Source organism: Eretmochelys imbricata, chromosome 11 (genome assembly GCF_965152235.1).
Source record: "Eretmochelys imbricata isolate rEreImb1 chromosome 11, rEreImb1.hap1, whole genome shotgun sequence".
Classification (NCBI taxonomy): Eukaryota; Metazoa; Chordata; order Testudines; family Cheloniidae; genus Eretmochelys; species Eretmochelys imbricata.
Genome location: NC_135582.1, coordinates 64,009,177 through 64,031,360, shown reverse-complemented (window position 1 = coordinate 64,031,360; position 22,184 = coordinate 64,009,177). Strand labels below are relative to the sequence as shown.

At 41.7% G+C, this 22,184-nt stretch overlaps 1 protein-coding gene across 3 annotated transcripts in view; it reads right to left on the bottom strand.

The window, feature by feature from the left end:
- PIKFYVE (phosphoinositide kinase, FYVE-type zinc finger containing) overlaps positions 1-22,184 on the bottom strand; it is a 99,425-nt gene that overhangs the window by 12,178 nt on the left and 65,063 nt on the right. For all 3 annotated transcript variants that reach the window (XM_077829826.1, XM_077829828.1, XM_077829827.1), the window contains 16 exons: positions 18,009-18,180; positions 16,107-16,285; positions 15,406-15,519; positions 13,522-13,630; positions 13,255-13,409; positions 12,139-12,229; positions 10,481-10,541; positions 7,806-7,961; positions 6,429-6,549; positions 5,830-5,925; positions 5,317-5,400; positions 3,946-4,037; positions 2,896-3,060; positions 1,512-1,571; positions 799-975; positions 165-268 (listed from right to left, as the gene is read on the bottom strand). In XM_077829826.1, the coding sequence (XP_077685952.1) occupies positions 165-268; positions 799-975; positions 1,512-1,571; positions 2,896-3,060; positions 3,946-4,037; positions 5,317-5,400; positions 5,830-5,925; positions 6,429-6,549; positions 7,806-7,961; positions 10,481-10,541; positions 12,139-12,229; positions 13,255-13,409; positions 13,522-13,630; positions 15,406-15,519; positions 16,107-16,285; positions 18,009-18,180 (1,936 nt within the window). The remainder of the gene's footprint in view (positions 1-164; positions 269-798; positions 976-1,511; positions 1,572-2,895; positions 3,061-3,945; positions 4,038-5,316; positions 5,401-5,829; positions 5,926-6,428; positions 6,550-7,805; positions 7,962-10,480; positions 10,542-12,138; positions 12,230-13,254; positions 13,410-13,521; positions 13,631-15,405; positions 15,520-16,106; positions 16,286-18,008; positions 18,181-22,184) is intronic.

Sequence of the window (22,184 nt, the reverse complement as noted above, 5' to 3'; positions counted from 1 at the left end):
AACATCCTTTGTATCAGACTGCCAATATATACCTAACTCCTCATTATATCTGTTAGTCCCCCTCATTTTAATACTACTGGCTTGAAAACAACTATTTAAATAAAAAGACAAGTTCCAAAAACCAGCCTGAAGAGAAATAAAAAGACAAGTTCCAAACCTCCTACCTTTTGCTGAACAGCATTAGTGATGTAAGTGAAGTAGTGTGGGGCAAAGTCAAGGAAGGACTGGACCTCCAGACGGGGCATCTGCTTCAAAATGAATCTGTCATCTGTTTCAACATTAGAGAAAGGCTATGTAATTCCAGATGTAGGAAAACATTTACTGTAAATATCCAGAAAGACACCCCCAAATCCTTCAAGAATCTAACTTCAAGCATGTACCTTATTAACTGTAATTTTCTCTTTAAACGTTAGCAGCAGAAATTTGTGTCCATAGGCTTTACAGTTCTAGGTGTTAGCTCATTTGAAGGAATTTTTAAAAAGTCTGATTTGCCTTAACAGTGAACGCCAAAAGATTGAAAGAAAACTGTAAATCATTCAATTATATTAAAATCTGGCATCCCTTGAAGCTGTGAGAAAGTAGGAGTTTTATACTTAACCTCCTTGGCCAGCTATTTTCAGCACTGCTGAAGAGTATGCTTTATGAAAGCCTGTCCTCCAGTTGTGCCTTGGGGTTTTCAGTTTAGTTCTCCAACCCCCCCAAGTGCCGCACTAAAGGTACAGAAAACACCCCTCCCACAAGAAATGGTTAAGAAGCTTTTTGCTACGAAAGGGGAAGAAATAAGCAAGCCAGTTTTACCTTCCGTCACATAGAACACAGCTCCTGACTTGCCTCCACGGGCCTGCCAGGGCAGAGAGTGAGACAGGGAGCGAATGAAGTCCTCCTCACGGCTCCCGAGTATCACATCACGCATCTTATGGAACTCCCCGGCATAATAAATCCGGCAATAGAACTTGGCATTAGCATCTGAAAACTCTGCAGAGAGACATGGAGAGAGAAGGTCCTTCGTTAATTAGAAAAAGCAAGGCTTGTTTTCCCAAGAGAGTTGACCAGTCAGTAATATTTTTCAGGAGCTTTTAAGATCCCTTGCCCTCACTACAAAAGTTATTTGTAAGTTACAGTTACTCTTATCCACCCCTATGTTTTAAAGTGCTTAGAAAACTGGCTAAGTAGTAATTAAAAAAGAAAAGGTTGTTTTCTGTTTTTATTTTAATACCCCCACAAAATTAGCCCATGTTACATGCCAATTGATGGTGCTTCAAAACAAGATGTGATGGAAATTTAGACTTTGTAGGCTGTTTTTTGTAATTAACACCTCTGCTACTTTTTCAGAACACCTGGACTTGTTAGTAAGAATGCCATTGCTCTGCAATCTGATATTTTCCTGCCCAAGATGAACTGTCAACTCATCAACTCCAAGTTTTATTAGGGAGGTAGTTCTGTGTTTGTGAAGAGGGCAGTATGCCACCATGTGATTCTTAATTAAGAGCCCCAAATTATTTCCTACTCACGAAGTTCCACATGGGGATTTGCTAGCTGTTTCTTTTGTGCATCTCCTCCATCTGCTTCATCTGAAAACGGCAAGGGGAAGATTAAGTCAGGCATGTATGTTTAGCACCATAAGCCAAGTTCTATAACAAGGTATGCTTAGCATTGAATAGAATTCACATTAAAAGAAGATCTTTGGGGTTTGCCAAAATGTTTATTTTTATTAGCAGCAGTAGTTCTAAAGCACCCCTTGAGAAGATGATTAGATACTGCATGAACAGTTAAAGAGTCACAAATCATACACAAATCATTTATTTCACTAACTGAATTAGCCTCATTTCCACTATTCAAGGTCAAATCGGGCTTCAAATTACAGAAAGTTAGAAATAAGATTCAAACTCAGTGCACTATAAAAATTGATGGTCACTGGAAGAGTCCTCAAAACAGATTGTAGGTAGATACTAAAGAAAAACGCATTGTTCACTAAACTTGCTGACGGATAACCCTGAAGTGAAAGATTCATATAACTAATTTCTTAGAAACCGTCTGGGGAGCAATTGTCTTACTCTAGTCCAGGGATTGGCAACCTTTGGCACGCGGCCCGTCAGGGCAATCTGCTGGTGAGCTGGGACAGTTTGGTTACCTGAGTGTCCGCAGGTTTAGCCAATTGCAGCTCCCACTGGCCGCGGTTGGCTGCGGGAAGCGGTGTGGGCCGAGGGATATGCTGGCTGACACTTCCTGCAGCCCCCATTGGCCTGGAACGGCGAACCACAGCCAATGGGAGCTGCGATCAGCCGAAACTGAGGATGCTGCAGGTAACAAACTGTCCTGACCTGCCAGCGGATTTCCCTGATGGGCTGCGTGCCAAAGCTTGCCGGTACCTGCTCTAGTCCCTCCAGGCCAAGCTTCCCAATATAACAGCTCTGTGAGAGAGTGTTTCGAGTGATGCTACCACTCATACTACAGAAGCATGACGACAGCACTAAGCTTTTTAGCCTGTGTGAACGCAGTTTCCCCCACCCCCTTCCTTCTGTTTTCTGCTACTCCATGAACTGAAGTGATACAGCAGACCAGGAAGTAAAGCTGAGAGATGGACTGAAGCCCACTGGTTCACATTACACCCACCCAACTTGAAGGAATTTGGAAGACCCTGAAACCAAAGATGTATTGTTCTTGATGCTATAGGCCTGGAGCCTTAAAAAAGGTCCCTTGTCTAGTAAAGAGGGAAGCTGGGATTTTCAAGAGGAGTCCATTGAATTTCAATGAGATTTGGGCACCTAACACTTACTTTTCTTTGAAAATTCCATCTGGAGCGGGTTTGGGTTTTTTGTCTGTTTGTTTAAATAGACTAGATGTTGGGAGATGCAACAGTCCTAGCTGAAAGATGTAACTGATGAGAGAGCATACCTTGAGTCTCTGCTCCTTGGCTCTCCGGACCCTCCTTGCCCATCTGTCCAACCTGGTAGTAGGCACTATCTGCACCACGTAAGGTCTCTTTCTTCTGGGTAGACAGATCAGGGCTCTTCCCTCCTGTGCCACGGAAGAAGGATAGAACTCCAGAAACTTTTTTTGCTAAAGTGAGTGAGCAAAGGAAAGAGTGGGCACCATTGTTTCTATAGTCACTACAACCCAGAAGCTTTTATCACAGAAATATTCTCAAGTGACTTTTCTAGTAGTAGGGGAAAAGCCCAGTAACCTATTTCCAATCCTCCAACCAATTTAAAGTAACAGGTTAGTTGACCTAGTGTTACAGAATGCTACACCTTAATACTTCAGAAGTCATTGGAGAAACTGCACACGTCAAACTGAGCTGACTGCTTAATTGTTACACTGGAGCGCTAAAGTGCTAATCCTTTTTAAAAAGGGAGGGGGGGCAGGGGAAGACAAGCTGAAGAAAGCCTAACACAGACAATGTTCCCATGCTCACACATCTTAAAAAAACAAAACAAAACCAGGAACCTTCCTGACTGTAAGAATCATTGGCATCTTGGAAACTTTTCTACTGAGAACTACTCATGGCATTTTACAACTTCCCCTCCTCCCCAAATTTCAAAATATTTTTAACCAGTATCTTTAAAAACACACCACCACCAAAACCATAAGACAGTACTAAGAACACAACTGGAGTCCAGGTTCTATATGGGGCACAAAAGCCCACATAAGAATACTTAAGTCTGCTATATAAAAAAAGGAGGACTGAGGTCATCTCTGTTAGTAGAAGAGAAGAGTACCAGGAGAAAAACACCAGTGTGAGACTTTGATTTTCAAGCCAATAACAGCAGTTCAAAAACTGAATTTACTATACCCAACTTAGAACAAACTGGATTTCATTTCAAGTTGTATTTTCCCTTTTTAAAGATAGTTTCAATCAAAACCTACACTTAAGCTTATTTGATCTCAGTAATTAAATCAAAGCTGGCCTGTGATGTGGACACTATTTCTCTAAAACAACCTTACGCTGTTCTGCTTCGGCTGTGCGGTTTGCCTGTCCCGCATTAGTCTCAGGCAATCGGACTGGGCTGTTGCTCTTCGGTTTGTTGTCCAACATACTGAAAGGGAAAGACATTCTGAATTATTTATAACCATAGTAAGTTTTCCATGTGAACCAGATAAACTAATTCTTCACCCGGGCACTAGATTATCCCCAATTTTAAATGAATGAAAGAAAGTTAAAGTAAATCTATATGGGGAAGAGGATGTAAAAGAGTCCTATTGTGGGGAGACATTCAACCCCTCGTGGACTTCCAGGCTTCCTTCCAAAATGACTCCTCTACCTCATCTATCCAAGAAAGAGATCACCCACCCTTATCTCAGTGGGGAAGGCCCACTTGCCTGAGTGCAAAAACTGTTTCTCTAAGTCACCAAGCTGAGTGAACAGGACTACGGGCCTCTTCAATAACAGATTGTGCCAAATAGCACAGCTCCAGGATTGGGAGCAACCCAATCACTGCCCCCTAGTGTACATGTAACTCAGTGGAGAAGCTGGTTAGGAGGGTACAGTTCAAGGGCCCAAAGTCAGATGGGACCTGAGTTACTGTTATAAGACAGCTAATTATATTGAAACTGGGGACGACACCATCTGGACACTGGATGCTGTCAGAAAATTGAAGTACTTGGCAGTTCCATAAGAACACATTGGAGGGGCCCCCAGCTATGATTTTGGCTCCCCTCCACCCCCCATGACCACACTCTGCTCTCTCTAGAACAGGGGTGGGCAAACTTTTTGGCCCAAGAGCCACATCTGGGTGTGGAAATTGTATGGTGGACCATAAATGCTCACGAAATTGGGGTTGGGGTGCAGGAGGGGTTGAGGGCTCCGGCTGGAGGTGCAGGCTCTGGGGTGGGGTTGGGGGATGAGGGGTTTGGGGTGCAGGCTCCGGGCTGTGATTACCTCAAGCGGTTCCTGGAAGCAGCAAAAATGTCCCCCCTCCGGTTCCTACACGATGGCGCTGCCAAGCAGCTCTGCTGCGCGCTGCCCTGTCCACAGGCACTGCCCCTACAGCTCCCATTGTTCGTGGTTCTCAGCCAATGGGAGCTGTGGGGGCGGCACTTGGAGCAGAAGCAACATGCAGAGTGGAGCCCCCTGGCTGCCCCTAGGCGTAGAAGCCGGAGGCAGATATACTGCTGCTTCTGGGAGCTTTACAGATCAGCTGCCGACCCTGCTCTCCAGCTGGAGCGCCGGAATGGGGCAAGTCCCAGACCCCAATCCCCAGCGGGAGTGCGAGGGCCAGATTAAAACAGCTGGCGGGCCAGATGCGGCCTGCGAGCTGCAGTTTGCCCACCCCTGCTCTAGAACATTGTCAAGCCTGTTATGAGCCAGTTGGTCACCTGTTTGGTGGAAGCCCTTCTTCAGAACTGCTCTTCAGAGATGCTTTGGATAACTCATCTAAGGCATTTCTGTATTCCTTGCAACTGAAAGGGAAAGATTAACAGCTTATGTTACAATTCCTACAATACCAATCCATTTGCTTTAATTCAGAGGCAGCAGCAAGTGGAGGGCAATCCCCTGGAGATAGGATTCCTACCTGTTAGCTAAAAACAAACCCCACACAAGGTCCTTGAGAGACTATTTTACTTCGTTCTGTAACAACTAGCTCTGAACTCTAGTTATTTTATCTAAATAAAAGATTTTTCAGAAAGCTGCAGACAGTCTAATTTCCCCATGCAGAAGGCTGTCACTTCAATTTCGCAAGGAGCTCTCACACAGGGCTAGAAGAAAGTCTCACATTTATAGAAGTAGCGGCTGCAAGGGGTTTATACATGTTGCTTGAACAGAAAGGCCACTGAAGATTTCTTAGACATTTGGGATAAACCCAGTGAAAAGTGAATCAGTTTAAATACCTGAGCGCAAAAGCTATGATGGAGCTTGGTTCCTTTTCACAGACTGCAATGGGTACCCGTTCATGTTCATACATTAGGTAGTGCTTGTCTGGGTCACTGTATAAAAACCAGAATAGATTATTTTTTTATGTTAGCAGCTCTGGACAAGTGAAGGAGCAACAGGTGGAGTTTTTGGTGAAAGTTCAAATTTCACCAAATACACCCCAGACAAGTGATTCTGTGACTTGAACGCCTCATATGGACTTGTAAAGGTACTGGCTTCTCCCATCACAAATATTTGTAGATGGCACGTTAGCCACAGGCTAGAGTAATTTAAAATTCCATTATGTACTATAGGTGGTGGTGGAGAGTAAAAAGATTAACATGTTAGAGAAAACAGGGCTTGCTTTAGGCAAGCAATATACTGTTGGACGTTATGAACACACTTTTAATCCAGTGATGTTTGTGTGCAGGGAAAGCCAACTTATGACTATTAGTCTCTCTGTTCAGCAAGAGCAGTTGCACAGCTTTCAGTTTCTGTAGCTGAGCCAGAACATCAGTTTGGTATTTAGCACACAACACAATTTTCATGTCCATTGGTAGCACCGTATATTACTTACAAGGGGAATGGAATGGGATTATAGCTGTTTCCAGGCAACAAATTTGCCAAAATAGCTTTCATAGTAGATTTCTCCTTCACCTGGCTGTCTGTAGATCCCAACAAGTGTCCATCAAATACATCTAGAATGAGGATATGACTATTAATTGTGGATCATGAAGCATACACCAGAACAGTCAAACTTTACTTGGATTTCCATGTGGGCTGTAATCTTGGGAAATAAAAAATTCCTTGCTCTACCATACATTTCATTGGAGGATCTCAAAGAAATTCACATGGAAAAAGTAAGTATCATTGCCATGTTACAAATTGAGGCTGTGAGGTTAAGGGCCAGATTCTTAAAAGGTAGACTGCCACTGAGTCCCTAAATGTAAAAATCTGGCCCTACAGTGACTTGCCTCAAGTTACAGTGAGTCTGAGCCAGAGCCATGAATAGAACCCAGATTGCCTAATTTCTAATCCAAAGGTCCTATCCCCTCAGCCATGCAGCTGAATATATGCACAGTCTCATGCAGCTGATTATAGTACAGCTTGTGAAAGTTTGCACTGTAACTCTGCCCTTTTTTGTAGCCAACCTATTAAAATCTCCCTGGATCAAGACTCTCTCAGAGAAGCAGTTTGGTGGATGTCAGCTCACAATGCAGCAATATTGAGTTCAGTTACATCAGCTGGATGGCCTCGTACCACTGCACCCTTGGGACAGATGTGCATGCCTGAAATAAGTCAAAGATCAGTTCTTGACCTTGGATAAGAGTTCTCCAGGATACTCAGCCACAGGAGAAAGGAGAGTGCCTCTTATTTCTCTTACAAGGATTCCTTTCTGGCCAAAACTAAGTGTTGAAGAACATGTATCTACTCTTCATTCAAAGAGGGAAGGGTCAGTGATATGGGGAAGAAAGCGTAGGGAGAAAGGAGGATACCGATGGCCTTCCCTACCGAGGAGGGCGGTTTACGGCCATTCTTCGTTAGAATGCACTAACGAACCAATAGCTCTTTTGCAGCTGCAGCAGAACCTTTAGCAACAAGCAACCTTGAAAGGAGCACATGTATTTTTGAGACACAGTTAGGTACCATTCAATCATTTGAAAAAGGTTGATGAGATGCCCTGGACCTGATACAGGACACCATTACTATAAGTTTACACCATTTTGGTTCCCACCATTGAAGCCTGTTACAATACTCAAGCACTCTTCAAAATATTTAGTCCACTTTGGTGAGCTTTAGGCACTCAGTCTGCCAGGTGAAGTGTTTGGTTCTCAGCATCATCATTTAGAGAGGCAGTCATACTAATCTAGTAACCAGTAATCTCATATGCTAGCCACTACGTGGAGTGTCACACAACCAAAGGGAGAGGGAAATAAGCGTCATTGAATTGTACCTTCTGAGCTGCTGGTGGTGTCTGGTTCAGAGAGTGAATTGGCAAAGGAAGGCCCCCCTGTCAGCTGCTCTGACACAATTTCAGGTGGGGTAGGAAGCTGGAGATGGGTGGAGCTTGCGGAGCTCTGACTTGACAAGGTTGTCAAGAAACGGTCATCTGTTGAACATACAAAAAACAGCAAGGACACAGGAAAGCATTTGAGATTACCAACCAAAACGAATACCCGTTTCCATCCCGGACCCTTCACTAAAAATGGACATTCACTTGGGTAACCATTTTTCCCCTCACATATACGATATGTAATATAACAGATCCTTCGCTTGGAAAGTGGAGAAGCAGTGCATAATGAGAGCACAAATGCTCGAAGAGTTACAGGAAAGTTTCCAAAAGTTTCCTTAAGTTCCGGTTCTGAAAGAGACTTGGGGCTTGTGCTGTAGTGCCATGTAAGTGTAGACGTCAGCGCAGATGCTACCTAGGCCGACCGGAGGGATTCTCCTGTTGGTGTAACTAATCCACCTACCCGAGAGACAGTAGCTAGGTCAACAGAAGAAGACTTCTGTCAACTTAGTGCTGTCTACATGGGCACTTAGGTTGGCTTAATTACACCACTCCGGGTGTAGATTTCTCACACCCTTGAGCAATGTAGTTATGCCAATCAAATTTTCGAGTTTAGACCAAGCCTGAAACTCCAGCTGCTTAGTCTCCTAATGAGATTTATTACAAGTCAATAGGGTGCCTAAGCATCCAAGTCACTTTCAAAAACAGGACTTCAGTGCTTTTGAAAGTTTTATTCAGAGTGGTTCTAGTGAGAGCTTTTGGAAACTTTAAAAGTTAAACTTCTATAATATTGTAACTAATAAATCCTTATATTACAATTGAGAACATAAGACATCCAGTTTCCTTTTCACCATTTATGTGGCAGATTCATTTACTGCATTCCATTCGCCTCTGACAATAGGTTAGCCCATGTCACTTTGTAGTTCTCACCCACAATGTTTGGGTTGCAGATACTGTAGAGGAACACCCACCAAAACTATAATGAATTTTTAAGAAACATTTCAATTCATTAGGTTTTAAAACATCAAAATCTAGAGCTCTCAATCTACTCCTCTTGATGGAGTTCCTGTAACTTTTGAAAAACTGAAAACATTGACGCTCCCATATTACTGAGATAATACATAACTTGCCTTGAACAACTACTCAAAAGACTCCATGGGAAAATAGTTACAGTAGCTCACTCTCACTTTTCAGTAATCCTTACCCTTAAGATCCTTCTACTTTGCAATAACATTTCTGCATTGGAAGTATTATATTCCTATTTGCAACGTATGAGACCCATAACTAGTGTGTCTTGAAATGAAAACGTAATATGTAATTTAGTATAAAAATCTGAACCAGGAGATGATTAAGGTTTTTGGCAATGGAAATCAGATGCAGCTTCTTCCCCTCAGACGTGACTATATTTAGGAGAGGCAGATTAAAACCAATCTTTGACAGGGACTAGCTGTTTTCCAGCATTCCATGCTACGTTCTAACCTAATGTACTGTTAACAGTAAGGATAAATAAAGTAATCAGCAAAATAATTAAGATGACATTTAAAATAGCCTCATTAGGATTTAGAGTTAACAACCCATTAAAAAGAACAGGGCAGTTCTTTTAGATCTATGGTTTCCAAGACAATGATCACCACATGAGTTTACATTGATTTCACATTTTGATGGTTCTTTGCAACCTTGAGGCTAGTGGCTTAAATCTCTTAAAAGTGGAGTGTAAGAATTAGAACAATTATGTGCAAATACAATGAGGACAGTTACAAAGGCAATTTTTACACTAATAAGCACTACAGTATTTCAATCCAATTTATGCTATAATCCTTCCTGTCTGGCAGAATTAAATTAAGGCAATAGTTCCAGCATGCATGAATACTGTTCAGTCTTGCAGTATACACTAACCAACTGCACTACTGAGCGCAAGGCAAGGTTAACCCAGACTGGTACCAGATATACAAGACGAGACCAAAATAGATCTTAACCGTTTCAAGAAACTGCCCTACGGCAATCATTATGCTGGGGGAGTGGTTTGTGCCAAACAGCATCCTTATCTATTGATCACCCCAATTTGAAACAGAAGTAGGTCATTTCACAGTAGGGAAACTTAGTGCAGCACCAGGGTCCACATGGACACTTAGTGCATGGCAGACTAGTGCGAGGTAGATTTGCACCCCAGCCTGCCACAAACTAAGCGTTCATTTAGACAAGCCCACAGTTTCAAACTAGTCTCTAGAGCTCAGTGACATGTTGCACCTTTGGGATTTTGCAGCCTTTAAGAGTGTTAAGATTAAAAACCTTAAAGACCATTAATTCTTCCAGGAAAACTTGTACAAGAATGCTATGTGGACGTGAAAAGAATTCTGATTCTATACAAGATATATGCTGCCTCTCCATTCTCTCCTCCTTTGTTAGGGATATTTACATGGAAATGGTATCCATTATGTCCTAAATGGATACAGGAAAAGATATGTATCTGTATCATAGGGTAGAGTAATAGTCTCAAAATGGAAAGTTTGAAGACAGACCAACACTGATGTATTTACAGCTTTAATTATTTCAGATGAGACGGGGCTGAGGTGAGCAATTCTATTATGTCCTTACTAGAACACATTATCTAAACAGACCTTTTTCTCCATTCTGTAGGGCTGGAGAAGCGTTGCGGGGAGAGGCATCCATTGCACTGATCTGTGAAAAGATGGACAGAACATGGATTGCTGAGGAAGCAGCCAGTAGTCCCATTCTCTTTTCAGCTATATCCCTTATGATGGGGCAATTACAAAATGAAGAAGCATCACATTTGCAAAAGCAGAGAGCCCTAGCATTTTCAGCTTCTGCAGCACCACCATATATGCCTGATGTGTGGCAGCATGTGCAAGTCATAAGATATGATTCTGCAAGTCTGCTCATGACTGTAAAAAGTAAGAGCTGCACTCTAAAAGAGACAGTAGGATTTAGATTACTGCCATCATGGCCCACCATTCTCTTCATTATCTCTCAAGTTAGAGCCCTGTGCTACGAGTTCTTTGAGTTTATTAATTACTATCTCCCATATCTCACTTAAGTGACATTTTCAGATTTATACCAAAGGAAATATGCCCATTACCTGTACTATTAAGTTTTAAGTGTAGTTTTTAAAAAAATCAAATGCATTTGCAAACTAAAAAAGGAGTTCATTCAAAGGTAAGCCTAGCTTTGGCCACAGAAAGGACAGATGTCTGCATGCAGAATGCTATAAGATTATGAGATTGCAATTTTAACAAAATATCTGTTAAAGTTACACTTGCAATGTTTTACAGTTCTAGTATTTAACATATCATTTTAACACACTTAAATTTCAGCTCTCTACAATACTCCCATTTCCCACCTCTTTATAATTTCACTTTCTTCTTTTTCAACTGGTACCTTGATTATGCTGTAGTTCCTTCTTGTACATGGACACTGGGTTTATTTTATATGCTAGTGAGTTTAATCACTAGACACAATGTAAAACCCTTTGGAATACAATAATTCCTTTCAACACCTTCCCTATCTCCGCTGGGTCCCTTTATATCAGAATTTTACCCAATATTTCCTACATTCTTGCAACATTTGCTTTACTTTCATTATATTTCATGATTTTTCTCTTCTCAAGTAAGATGAGAGTGAATGATAAAACAATAAGGAGGTAAACCGTTAAACTACCTCTTCTGAACTAAATCGCCAATTACATTGTGATACAAAAGCGAGTTCAGGGGTTCTCAAACTGGTGGTCGGGACTCCTCGGAGGTCATGAGGTATTACATGGGAGGTTGCGAGCTGTCAGCCTCCACCCCAAACCCTGCTTTGCCTCCAGTATTTATAATAGTGTTAAATATGTAAAAAACAAAAAGCGTTTTTAATTTATAAAGGGGGGGGGTCGCACACAAAGGCTAGCTACGTGAAAGGGGTCACCAGTACAAGTTTGAGAATCACTGAGCTAGTGCATAAAAGGTCTTCCAAACTGGAAATAACACCCTCAACATCAGTCTTCATTTTAGATGGACATAACATTGATTGCTTACAAGCACTGAAGAACAACTGTAAGCTTTTGTATTTTTAAAGTTAACATTTTCTGCACTATAACTGTACAGAACGCCAGATCACATGCAACATTTTAGAACCCTTCAGAGGTTCAGTAGTTTCATGGTGCAGCATCATCTGATTATAAAAGTGATTTTAACCTTTTTGAAAGATGGGAGAAGCTATTTTAGATTAGTTTGCTTCCAATCAGAATGGCGGTTTCAAAGTAACAGAATGAAATTACCTTGTTTTCTTCACCTTGTCTCAGTCTTCCAGGGCTTGGTGGTACTGAGGGGCGTTTTCTACCTTTCTCCTGCTGGAAGAGATCCTGTAATCTAAAAGAGAAGCAGAGTTATCTTTGGTCCATGACTAGACGCCTAGGCACTATGGTAATACAAATAAATAATAATAGTATATTCAATTAGAACAATTACGTCAGGGCTAGTCTACACTACCGTGCTACATCAGCACAGCTGCACCTGCTATGCTGACGGGAGAGTGAATAATTTCTCTATTTCCACGAGAGGCAGAAGCTATGTTGGCGGGAGAGAGTCTGCTGCCGACTTAGTGCTGGTGTCAATAGCACTTAAGTCGATGTAATTTGCGTCGCTCTGGGGGATGGCTTTTTCACACCCCTGAGCAATGTAAGTTACATTGACTTAAGCAATAGTGCAGACAAGCCCTCAGACAAGTGCTATCATTCCGGGGACAATCTCTAAAGATCGTCCATGCTGAGGTTTAGTCAAATGTGTGTCTTTCATAATATTTTCTGGTCACACCTGGTACTTACTAAATGTTCTGTGTGACTAAATAAGGTTGCAATTAGCCATGAACAGATCATTTTTCCTCGCACCTCACAGTAGGAGCCGCAGTGTTGAAGTCAGAACAGTCATGTATGGGCCACGTGAGATAGTTTAAATAATTGCAAATGGAATAGAGAAATTATAAGTTGCCTGTGTTTAAAATGTTTCTCTTCATATTTGCTCAACTGTGAGATTACTTCAAAGTGTTGTGCAGAGGATCAATTGCCTTATATAGGTTCTCTCCTCATTTCTACCTTTATTTCAGCTGTGCCCGGTTTCCCATACAAATTGTGATTCTCCAGTAAGTCTGTGCAATTTCTACAACAGGGCTTGAAACAGATAATCTATAAATGCCACTCACTGAAGTCTAGCCATTTACGAGTGGGTCTCTATAAATATAACTCCACTCATTACATTTTCACCTTCAAACACTCATGTGTAAATATGACTAATCATTAGCAAGATATTGCAGTATCTTGTATGCAGTAGTAGCAACAAACTTGATAGGGAGAAAGTGCAGCAGGATCTCCTCCCTAGGTTGCTAGCATCTCTCTTACCTGTTATTCCAGGCCTGCAGCATCTCACAGAGGCTCTGTTTTTTAGCTATCAGAGACTCAAAGACTGACTGCAACTGCTGAGAGGTGTCCAATGAAGGTGAAAGCATCCTTGCTTGGATCTTCTCAATCCAGTTCCGGAACTCTACCTCTTCCATCTGCCAAAGAAAAATTGAGATTTTTCCGTACTCTACCACCAGCAGCGTTACACTGGCACAGCAATGTTCCATTTTCGCCCTGCATTTCCCTGGTGCAGAAGCAGCATGTTACCTCTTTTTGTGCGAAAAGGTCCTCCATCTTCTCTTCCCTTGTTCTGCTGAAAGTATCCGTTTTCAAAGAGGTGAGACGATCATCAACAGCAAGGTACACCTGTGATACCCTGTGGTAAGAGGGGAAAACGTTACCGACACCATTCAGAGTCTCAGAGCCAAAATGTAGTCCAAAGTGGTCTTTAGTAGAACACACACTCAAATCTGATGCTAGAGTTTTGCAACCTATCCCCACCCTGTAACAGCTTGTCCCGTTAAACTTCAATGGGACAACTTGAGTAAGTCTACTCTCATGAACAAGATACAAGACTGGTCCCTTAAAAGGAGCATTCTGTAGACTCTAAAAAGATCGTGAAGAAAGCTTGCTGTTCTGCCCAGATGACTAAACTATGGCACACCCTTTTGAGGCGCACACAGCGTCATTCATTCACGATAGAGTACTTCATTGTGAAGAAAGCAGGGTTAATGTAACAAACAGCTAGAATACATGTACCGCCTTTGTCTACTAAGACTGACAATGCAAACTGAGCACTGTTGTAGCTTCCTGGTTTAAGGATAACTTATGGTTCTGCACTACAATGTAGAAAACCAGACCTACGTAGACAAGAGCATCTCTTCTCACTGTTTCTTGAATATTTCAGCACTGAACAGAATAACCTGCTGGAATGATGACAAGTAGCAAATAGGTACTAAAAAAGAGATCAGCAGTATGGGAACCCTGCAATAGGAGCAGTAGCCAGAAGATTGTGATAAATTGCCACTTCTTCCACCCATCTTTTCCACCTTTCCAAACAACCTAAAAGCAGTTTCTTCTGCAGTCTGAGGCAACAAATCAAATTACATTCAATCCGCTCCCGCCCAATTACAGTCCCCTAAAAATAAACATTAGGTGGCAATGAAAAATGTCTGAAATCAAACCAAATTCAATAAAACTGGTCCTGTTCAGGAAACAATTTAAATATTTTCCTTTTAACATTTTATAAATTGAAACCACAAGTTGAGAGCCTCAGAAGGCCAGACAGTTCAAAACAATGCACTGAAGAACCTCGATACTTTTTTTTTCTTCTTTGTGTCACTTGTGTCTTTTCAAATCAAGCTTCCAAGTACAGCGTCTCCTCCCCATTTTTTGAGCATTGGAGAGTGGCAGCAATATCGCTCCTAGGTGGAGGATTTTCATTGTAGCAGCATGCTTCCAGGGTCAGCTTTCTGACAGCGAAATCCTTTCCAGTGATGATTTAGGAAAGGTCTGTAAGAACGTTTGGCCACTTGAGCTATCTACATAGAAGTCATGGCAATTTTTTTTTTTTTAAATTAAAAGAGACATGGGACCAAAACTGTTTAGTCTAGCCACATTAAAAGGTATAATTACACCAGGCATCCGGGGAGGAGATACACCTACACAGGTGTGTCTTCGGGGTACACCTACACAGCAGCTGGGAGGTATGATTCGCAGTTCACATAAATGTACAAGCTCTGCTTGAGCTAGTGCAGCAATAGCAGCTGTGTGGGAGTGGCGGCATGGACCGTACTCTGGCATCTAGCCTGAGTCACGACCCATGCCACTGGGGCCACTCTGCTAGCTTCAGTGTAGCACACGCACGTCTACCCAAGCTGGGAACCGCACTTCCCAGCTGCGGTGCAGACATACCCTTAGACAATAGGTGGAGAGGGTCAGAATTAATGTTGGTATAGGAACCATATTTCCTTACTCTTAAGCATGTCAATAAATTGTTTTGCTACAAGCTCTTACATCTGCAGTAGCTTAAAATATATGTAGCAGATGTTTTCTTTAGTTTCTGCAGCAAGGACAGCTTCATGTCCTCCTTAAGGCATAAATAAGAAGAGGCAGCGAAGACAGGTGAAGAAAAACAAAACAAGGACATACTTTTGAGAGAAATCCTTCAGATCCTGCAGAATAGTAACCTTTAACGGAGCTTGACGTTTGATGTAGATTTTGGGGTGTGGGACACATACCTCTAGCAGACGGATTGGAGAATAGCTAAGAGCAATAAAACATAACCTTGTGTGAAAATGAAAACAAACACCACCCTGCTCCATTGCATCTCTCCCACCCTTTTGCTGTTGGTGATTCTCCTTCAGTTGGAGCATCAAGTATCAGAAAGAGCCCTGAAGGTTCTTGGCAGTGCCTGAAATATCTCAGCCTTCCAGGACACTATCCTGCACGCGCTGTTTAGCTACTATGTAAAATCAGTACACCAGCCATGTTATAAACCAGCAGGCTGAAGTTTGGTAACACAGGATTGATCATTTTCCCCCGATGCAGCCTGCCTATGGACTGCTGGTTCCATCATGTTGAGTCCCCTATTCCTAGAACTACTGCCAACCCCCTTCTCTCCCAGCACTGCACAGAACAGCGTGACTAGATATTGCCAGTTTCTAACCATGCTGTACTTCTAGGACAGAGGTACAAACTATAGTATAGAGCACTGTCCCTTTTCGACATGCTCAAGATTAATTAATTAATCTGAAGGACAGGAGTATTAGGGTTGCTCTTTCAGCTTGACCCAAGCACTTTAGGTGGCAATGCAGTCAGCGCTGGGGTGGAATCTGGAAGCGAAACCTTACCTGAAAGATGCCACCATCTGATTATATGAGAAATACTGGTGATAATCATGGTGTATGGAGTGACCACAAGGCTCTGCATTGGCTCTTCGCGTGTACTGGTGCCCATAGAATCTCAATTCGAGGTATTTTGCAAATGACATGGACCAAGAATCATTGGAAAGTGGGACAACTGGTGTGACCTGAAATTTGAAAACAGATTTTAATTGGAATAGACCAATGACTTAGGGAGAAACAATGAGTACATTTTCAGTAAAACTAGCCTAGTCCAAGCAGTGATGTAGTATTCAAGCAATTCAAAAGGTGTGACTACGAATCTCGGGGCGGGGTGGGGGGGGGTGAGTGTGTGTGTGCGGACAGTTTTTATGGCACGAAGAGGTCAACACAGCATCAAGATATCCTGTGGTGTGCTGACATGGTTAACTAATACAGCTGATGCAGTTAGCAATATCTAGAAGTGCTGATCAGGAGAGATTTTGGTTATTAAATCAATATAAGAATACTTGCCCCAGAAAGGAGATGTTTCCCACCATAACAACATGTTTGCTTATATTTGTAAAGTGATTTCTTTGTCTAGTGGCATCACTTGTATCGACTCAGTCAGCAACACTGACTTCACTGCACTGCCGTGCCTTAAAACATTTAATCAAGTGCCTGAGGACTGAGCAGTGAAGATTCCATTGAGTACTCCAATACTTTAGCATCTATATTTATAATACTGCTTGCAATTTTAGGTGTATTATTTTATGGTCAATATTTCTACTGGTGTTGAACATAGTCACATTTAGAAACAGAGCATTAGGTGTGTTAACAAGCAAGTAAGTTTTATTTATGGGATATTTTCTGCATGCAAGATTTGCATCTGCCATCAGCTATCACACTAATTTCCTCCAAATTCCTTTAAATCCATCATCATCCTCCAAATTCCTTTAAATCCATCATCAGGGTATAAACCAGTATAGATAGCATGAAGTCATTAGAATTGCTACTGTACGTTGAATATTTTTCTATATAGTTTCTAGATGGCAAAATGGCTATTTTAGGTACTTTCTTTAAATGTACAGGAAATAAAGTTAATTTAGGGGGTCTTTAATAAAAGTCACTCAGACTGGTGATTATAAGTAGATTTCTAAAATTAAATAGAAGTTTGTTTGTTTTAACTCCAGGGGACATATAGCTAGTTTTCTTAAAGAAGTATATGAAGATTACTGAAGTTACAAGAAAAAGCATATGTCCTTTATGTTATTTTACAAATTATTTCTGGCTTTTAAAAAGGGATATAACATTCATCTAATATTGCAGTTATTTTATCTAGTATTTTAGTGCTGAACAAAGAAAATCTGTAGATAGTTTTGAAACAATACAGCAGGTGCTGTTGGACTTGATCAAGACACACACTATGTACTGTATAGTGGATAACAGCAAGAGTACATTGTGGAGGAGATGGTTTTAGCTCAATTAATGGACCAGTACATCAGAGGAGGAGTTTTGTCTCTCCCCACTTCAATATTCAACAAGTTTCATTATGGCCAGGGGGCCACAACCTCTACTGGCACATGTGAGAACAACTCTATTTAAACCCATGGAGCTCTTGCCTGCCGGTGCCTGAAATTAATTTGGTCCAGTCCGTGTCAGCACCTTTATCCAAAACTATTTATCCTTTCAAAAAAGATTTGACAGCCTTTTTCAAGCAGAAGCAGACATTTCCCCTGTAATGCAATATACTGGGAGCATTACACCCAACAGGCATCAGTGGGTTATGTAGAATTAGTCTTAGTTACAGATCATAAGCTGCCGCTCCAGAGAAAATACAGCTCTTTCTGAAAGACAGTGCCCTCTGCATGAAGGCCTATCACACTATGAATTCTGCTACCATAGCATCAGAATATTCCTCTTAATCTTTACCTGTTTGCACAATCTACACCAGGAGTAGGTAAGGATTGTGTGCTGGTATCCAGGGACTGGGGAGTCCAGCTCCTTCAGTATGATCTGCACACAGCCTTGCCCGTGGACAAAGCGACGAACGTGGTGCACCATCGGTGTTTCACAAAACATGCTGGGGCATTGGTAGGAAGGCCTTAGAGAAAAGAAGTGGGGACATTCAGTTTTGAGGAAGTATGTGTTACATGTGACATCTTGAAGGCGACAGTCAGTGGCCCTAGCATACCTTTCACTGTCGTCACACTGCAGTAAATCCACCTTCCAAGATATACAGAATGAACAAGCTTCCAAACCACTTCTAAATTATCTTAAACATTTTAAGTGTATTTACAGGGAGATCTGTTGCTGCAGGCCAAGATTTTCAAAAATACTGGTGCTTTAAGTGAAGCTCCCAAATCTAGATTTAGGCACTCAAATGAGGACCAATATTTTCAGAAGTGCTGAGCTCCCATGTGGGGAAAAGAAACCAATTTAAGTGTTTGAATATAGATTTAGGAACCTAAGTCTATGCACCCAGTTTCTGAAAACTTTGGCCACACTGGTTATCAAGGATACTTAACAGGGTTAAGGGTTACAAGGGTTAAACTTGCACTCAATATTTTCACACTGATTTTTATCCATTGCTAGCATCAGCTTTCCCCTGTGACTGGGGAACACCCGATACCCTGCATCAATCACTGTTTCAAGAGTAGCTAGTGTAGCACTTACAATTAAAAAAAGTGAACACACACACAGGTCAAAATTTGATCTAGATTTTTTTTTAAAGTTTTAAATTTAGCATTTGACACACATACAAGGCTGACAGCACTAGAGACTGATTACTTACTTACCCACAGAGTAGGTAAACCCTAGGCAGTGGCTGTGCAGCTCCTCAACTTCAAGGCTATGTCTACCCTGAAGAGCTGTCACTGGATTTAGGGACTATGGACCCTTGTTGTCTAGAAATGGAAGCGGGCCTACCAACCAGCTTCACATAAGCTACAAAATGTTTATCAGATAGCAAACACTTGATTTCAAATCAGGGGAGCATCAGGCCAGTAACCTAGAGAGGAAGGGCTCTAGGGCTAAAATTTCCAAACACAACTAAGTGACTTAGTAGCCCAAGTCCAATTTTAAAAAGCAACTTATGAAGTTCAGAGAAATTGACCACATATTCCTTTATCAAATCCCAGAACCATCTATCTACTTCAATTCTTCCTTCTGTTTAACATTCTGTCTTATGTTGATTTTATTTAATAGAATTACAACCTTCTATCTTAGTTACCCATATGCATCTTTCAAATGCAGTTAGCGTCAACAGGAAAGTAAACTGCATTCTTTAGTGTGCCTATATAAGACAGATTCATACAGGGGACAAAATGAAGTAGAAAATTCCTTAAACATAGCTTCTTAACAGATTCCCTCATGAAAAGTAGAAGGGTTCTATCAATAGCCATTTTTGCCAAAATGAAATCAAAACAGAACAAGTCCTGCCTATAATAATATATGTTTGTCATGTATTATGACCTACTAAAACTACATAAAAATTGGGGCAAAAATTGGGGATTGGTCCTGCTTTGAGCAGGGGGTTGGACTAGATGACCTCCTGAGGTCCCTTCCAACCCTGATATTCTATGATCTATGATCTACATATAGACTTTATGTAGTATCAAATATTCCTAATTACACATAGATGAACAGAATTTGTTGGGGAATAATCAACACGGTTTTTCTAAAGGGAAATCATGCCTCACCGATCTACTAGAATTCTTTGGGGGGGGGGGTCAACAAGCATGTGGACTAGGGGGAATCCAGTGGATATAGTGTATTTAGATTTTCAGAAAGCCTTTGACAAGATCTCTCACCAAAGCCTCTTAAGCAAAGTAAGCAGTTATGGGATAAAAGGGAAGGTTCTCTCATGGATTGGTAACCAGTTAAAAGATAGGAAAAAGGGTAGGAATAAATTATCAGTTTTCAGAACGGAGAGGGGTAAATAGGGTTGTCCCTCATGGGTCTGTACTGGGACCAGTCCTATTCAAAATATTCATAAATGATCTGGAAAAAGGGGTAAACAGTAAGGTGGCAACATTTGCAGATGATCCAAAACTACTCAAGATAGTTAAGTCCCAGGAAGACTGCAAAGAGCTACAAAAGGATCTCTCAAAACTGGGTGACTGAGCAACAAAATGGCAGATGGAATTCAGTGCTGATAAATGCAAAGTAATGCACATTGGAAAACAATCCCAACTATACATATAAAATGATGTGGTCTAAATTAGCTGTTACCACTCAAGAAAGATCTTGGAGTCATTGTGGACAGTTCTCTGAAAACATCCACTCAACGTGCAGCGACAGTCAAAAAAGTAAAGAGAATGTTGGGAATCATTAAGAAGAGGATAGATAATAAGACAGAAAATATCATATTGCCTCTATATAAATCCATGGTACACCCACATCTTGAATACTGTGTGCAGATGTGGTCGCCCCATCTGAAAAAAAGATATATTGGACTTGGAAAAGGTTCAGAAAAGGGCAACAAAAATTATTAGGGGTATGGAACGGCTGCCGTATGAGGCAACATTAATAAGACTGGGACTTCTCAGCTTGGAAAAGAGATGACTAAGGGGGGGTGGGTCTGATAGAGGTCTATAAAAAAACATGACTGGTGTGGAGAAAGTCAATAAGGAAGTGTTATTTACTCCTTCTCATAACACAAGAGCTAGGGGCCACCAAATGAAATTAATAGACAGCATGATTAAAACAAATCAAAGGAAGTATTTTTTCCACACAACGCACAGTCAATCTGTGGAACTCCTTGCCAGAGGATGTTGTGAAGGCAAAGACTATAACAGGGTTAAAAAAAAAAAATGAACTAGATAAATTCATGGAGGATAGGTCCATCAATGGCTATTAGGCAGGAATGGTGTCCCCAGCCTCTGTTTGCCAGAAGCTGGGAATGGGCGATAGGATGGCTCACTTGATGATTACCTGTTCTGTTCATTCCCTCTGGGGCACCTTGCGTTGGCCATTGTCGGAAGACAGGATACTGGGCTAGATGGACCTTTGGTCTGACCCAGTATAGCCGTTCTTATGTTCTTAAAGCATTAAGCTACTTAATATAGCTGAAGTATTGGTTGGACCACCAGCACAGCCTGTTTACCAAAAGTCATTATGTTCGAAAAGTTTGCATCGACGCTCTAAAGATATTTTTCTAAGATATCATCATAAGACATTCTGATAATATTTAGGCAGTAGATTTTTCCAAGTATTGTACTTGTGGCACCTTGGAGACTAACGGATTTATTGGAGCGTGGGCTTTCGTGGGCTGCAGCCCACTTCGTTGGATGCATGGAATGGAACATATAGTTAGATAGATACACACACGCGCGCAGATGGATTGGGGGTTGCCGTGCAGACTGTGAGAGGCTAATTGGTTGGGATGAGCTGTTGTCAGCTGCAGAGAAAAACCCCAACTTTTGTGGTGATGGTCGAGATGGCCCATTTAGACAGTTGACAAGAAGGTCCTATGGAAAAGAAGCCCTTGAGGAATTCCACCATGATTTCAACAATTTCCATCCCACCATCAACCTCAGCCTAGACCAATCCACACAAGCGGTCCATTTCCTGGACACTACTGTGCTAATAAGCGATGGTCACATAAACATCACCCTATACCGGAAACCTACTGACCGCTAATATACCTACATGCCTCCAGCTTCCATCCAGGACACACCACATGATCCATTGTCTACAGCCAAGCTCTGCGATACAACCGCATTTGCTCCAATCCCTCAGAAAGAGACAAACACCTACAAGATCTCTATCAAGCATTCTTAAAACTACAGTACCCACCTGCTGAAGTGAAGAAACAGATTGACAGAGCCAGAAGAGTACCCAGAAGTCACCTACTACAGGACAGGCCCAATAAAGAAAATAACAGAACGCCACTAGCCATCACCTTCAGCCCCCAACTAAAACCTCTCCAGCGCATCATCAAAGATTTACAACCTATCCTGAAAAATGATCCCTCACTCTCACAGATCTTGGGAGACAGACCAGTCCTCGCTTACAGCCTCCGAACCTGAAGCAAAAACTCACCAGCAACCATACACCACACAACAAAAACACTAACCCAGGAACCTATCCTTGCAACAAAGCCCA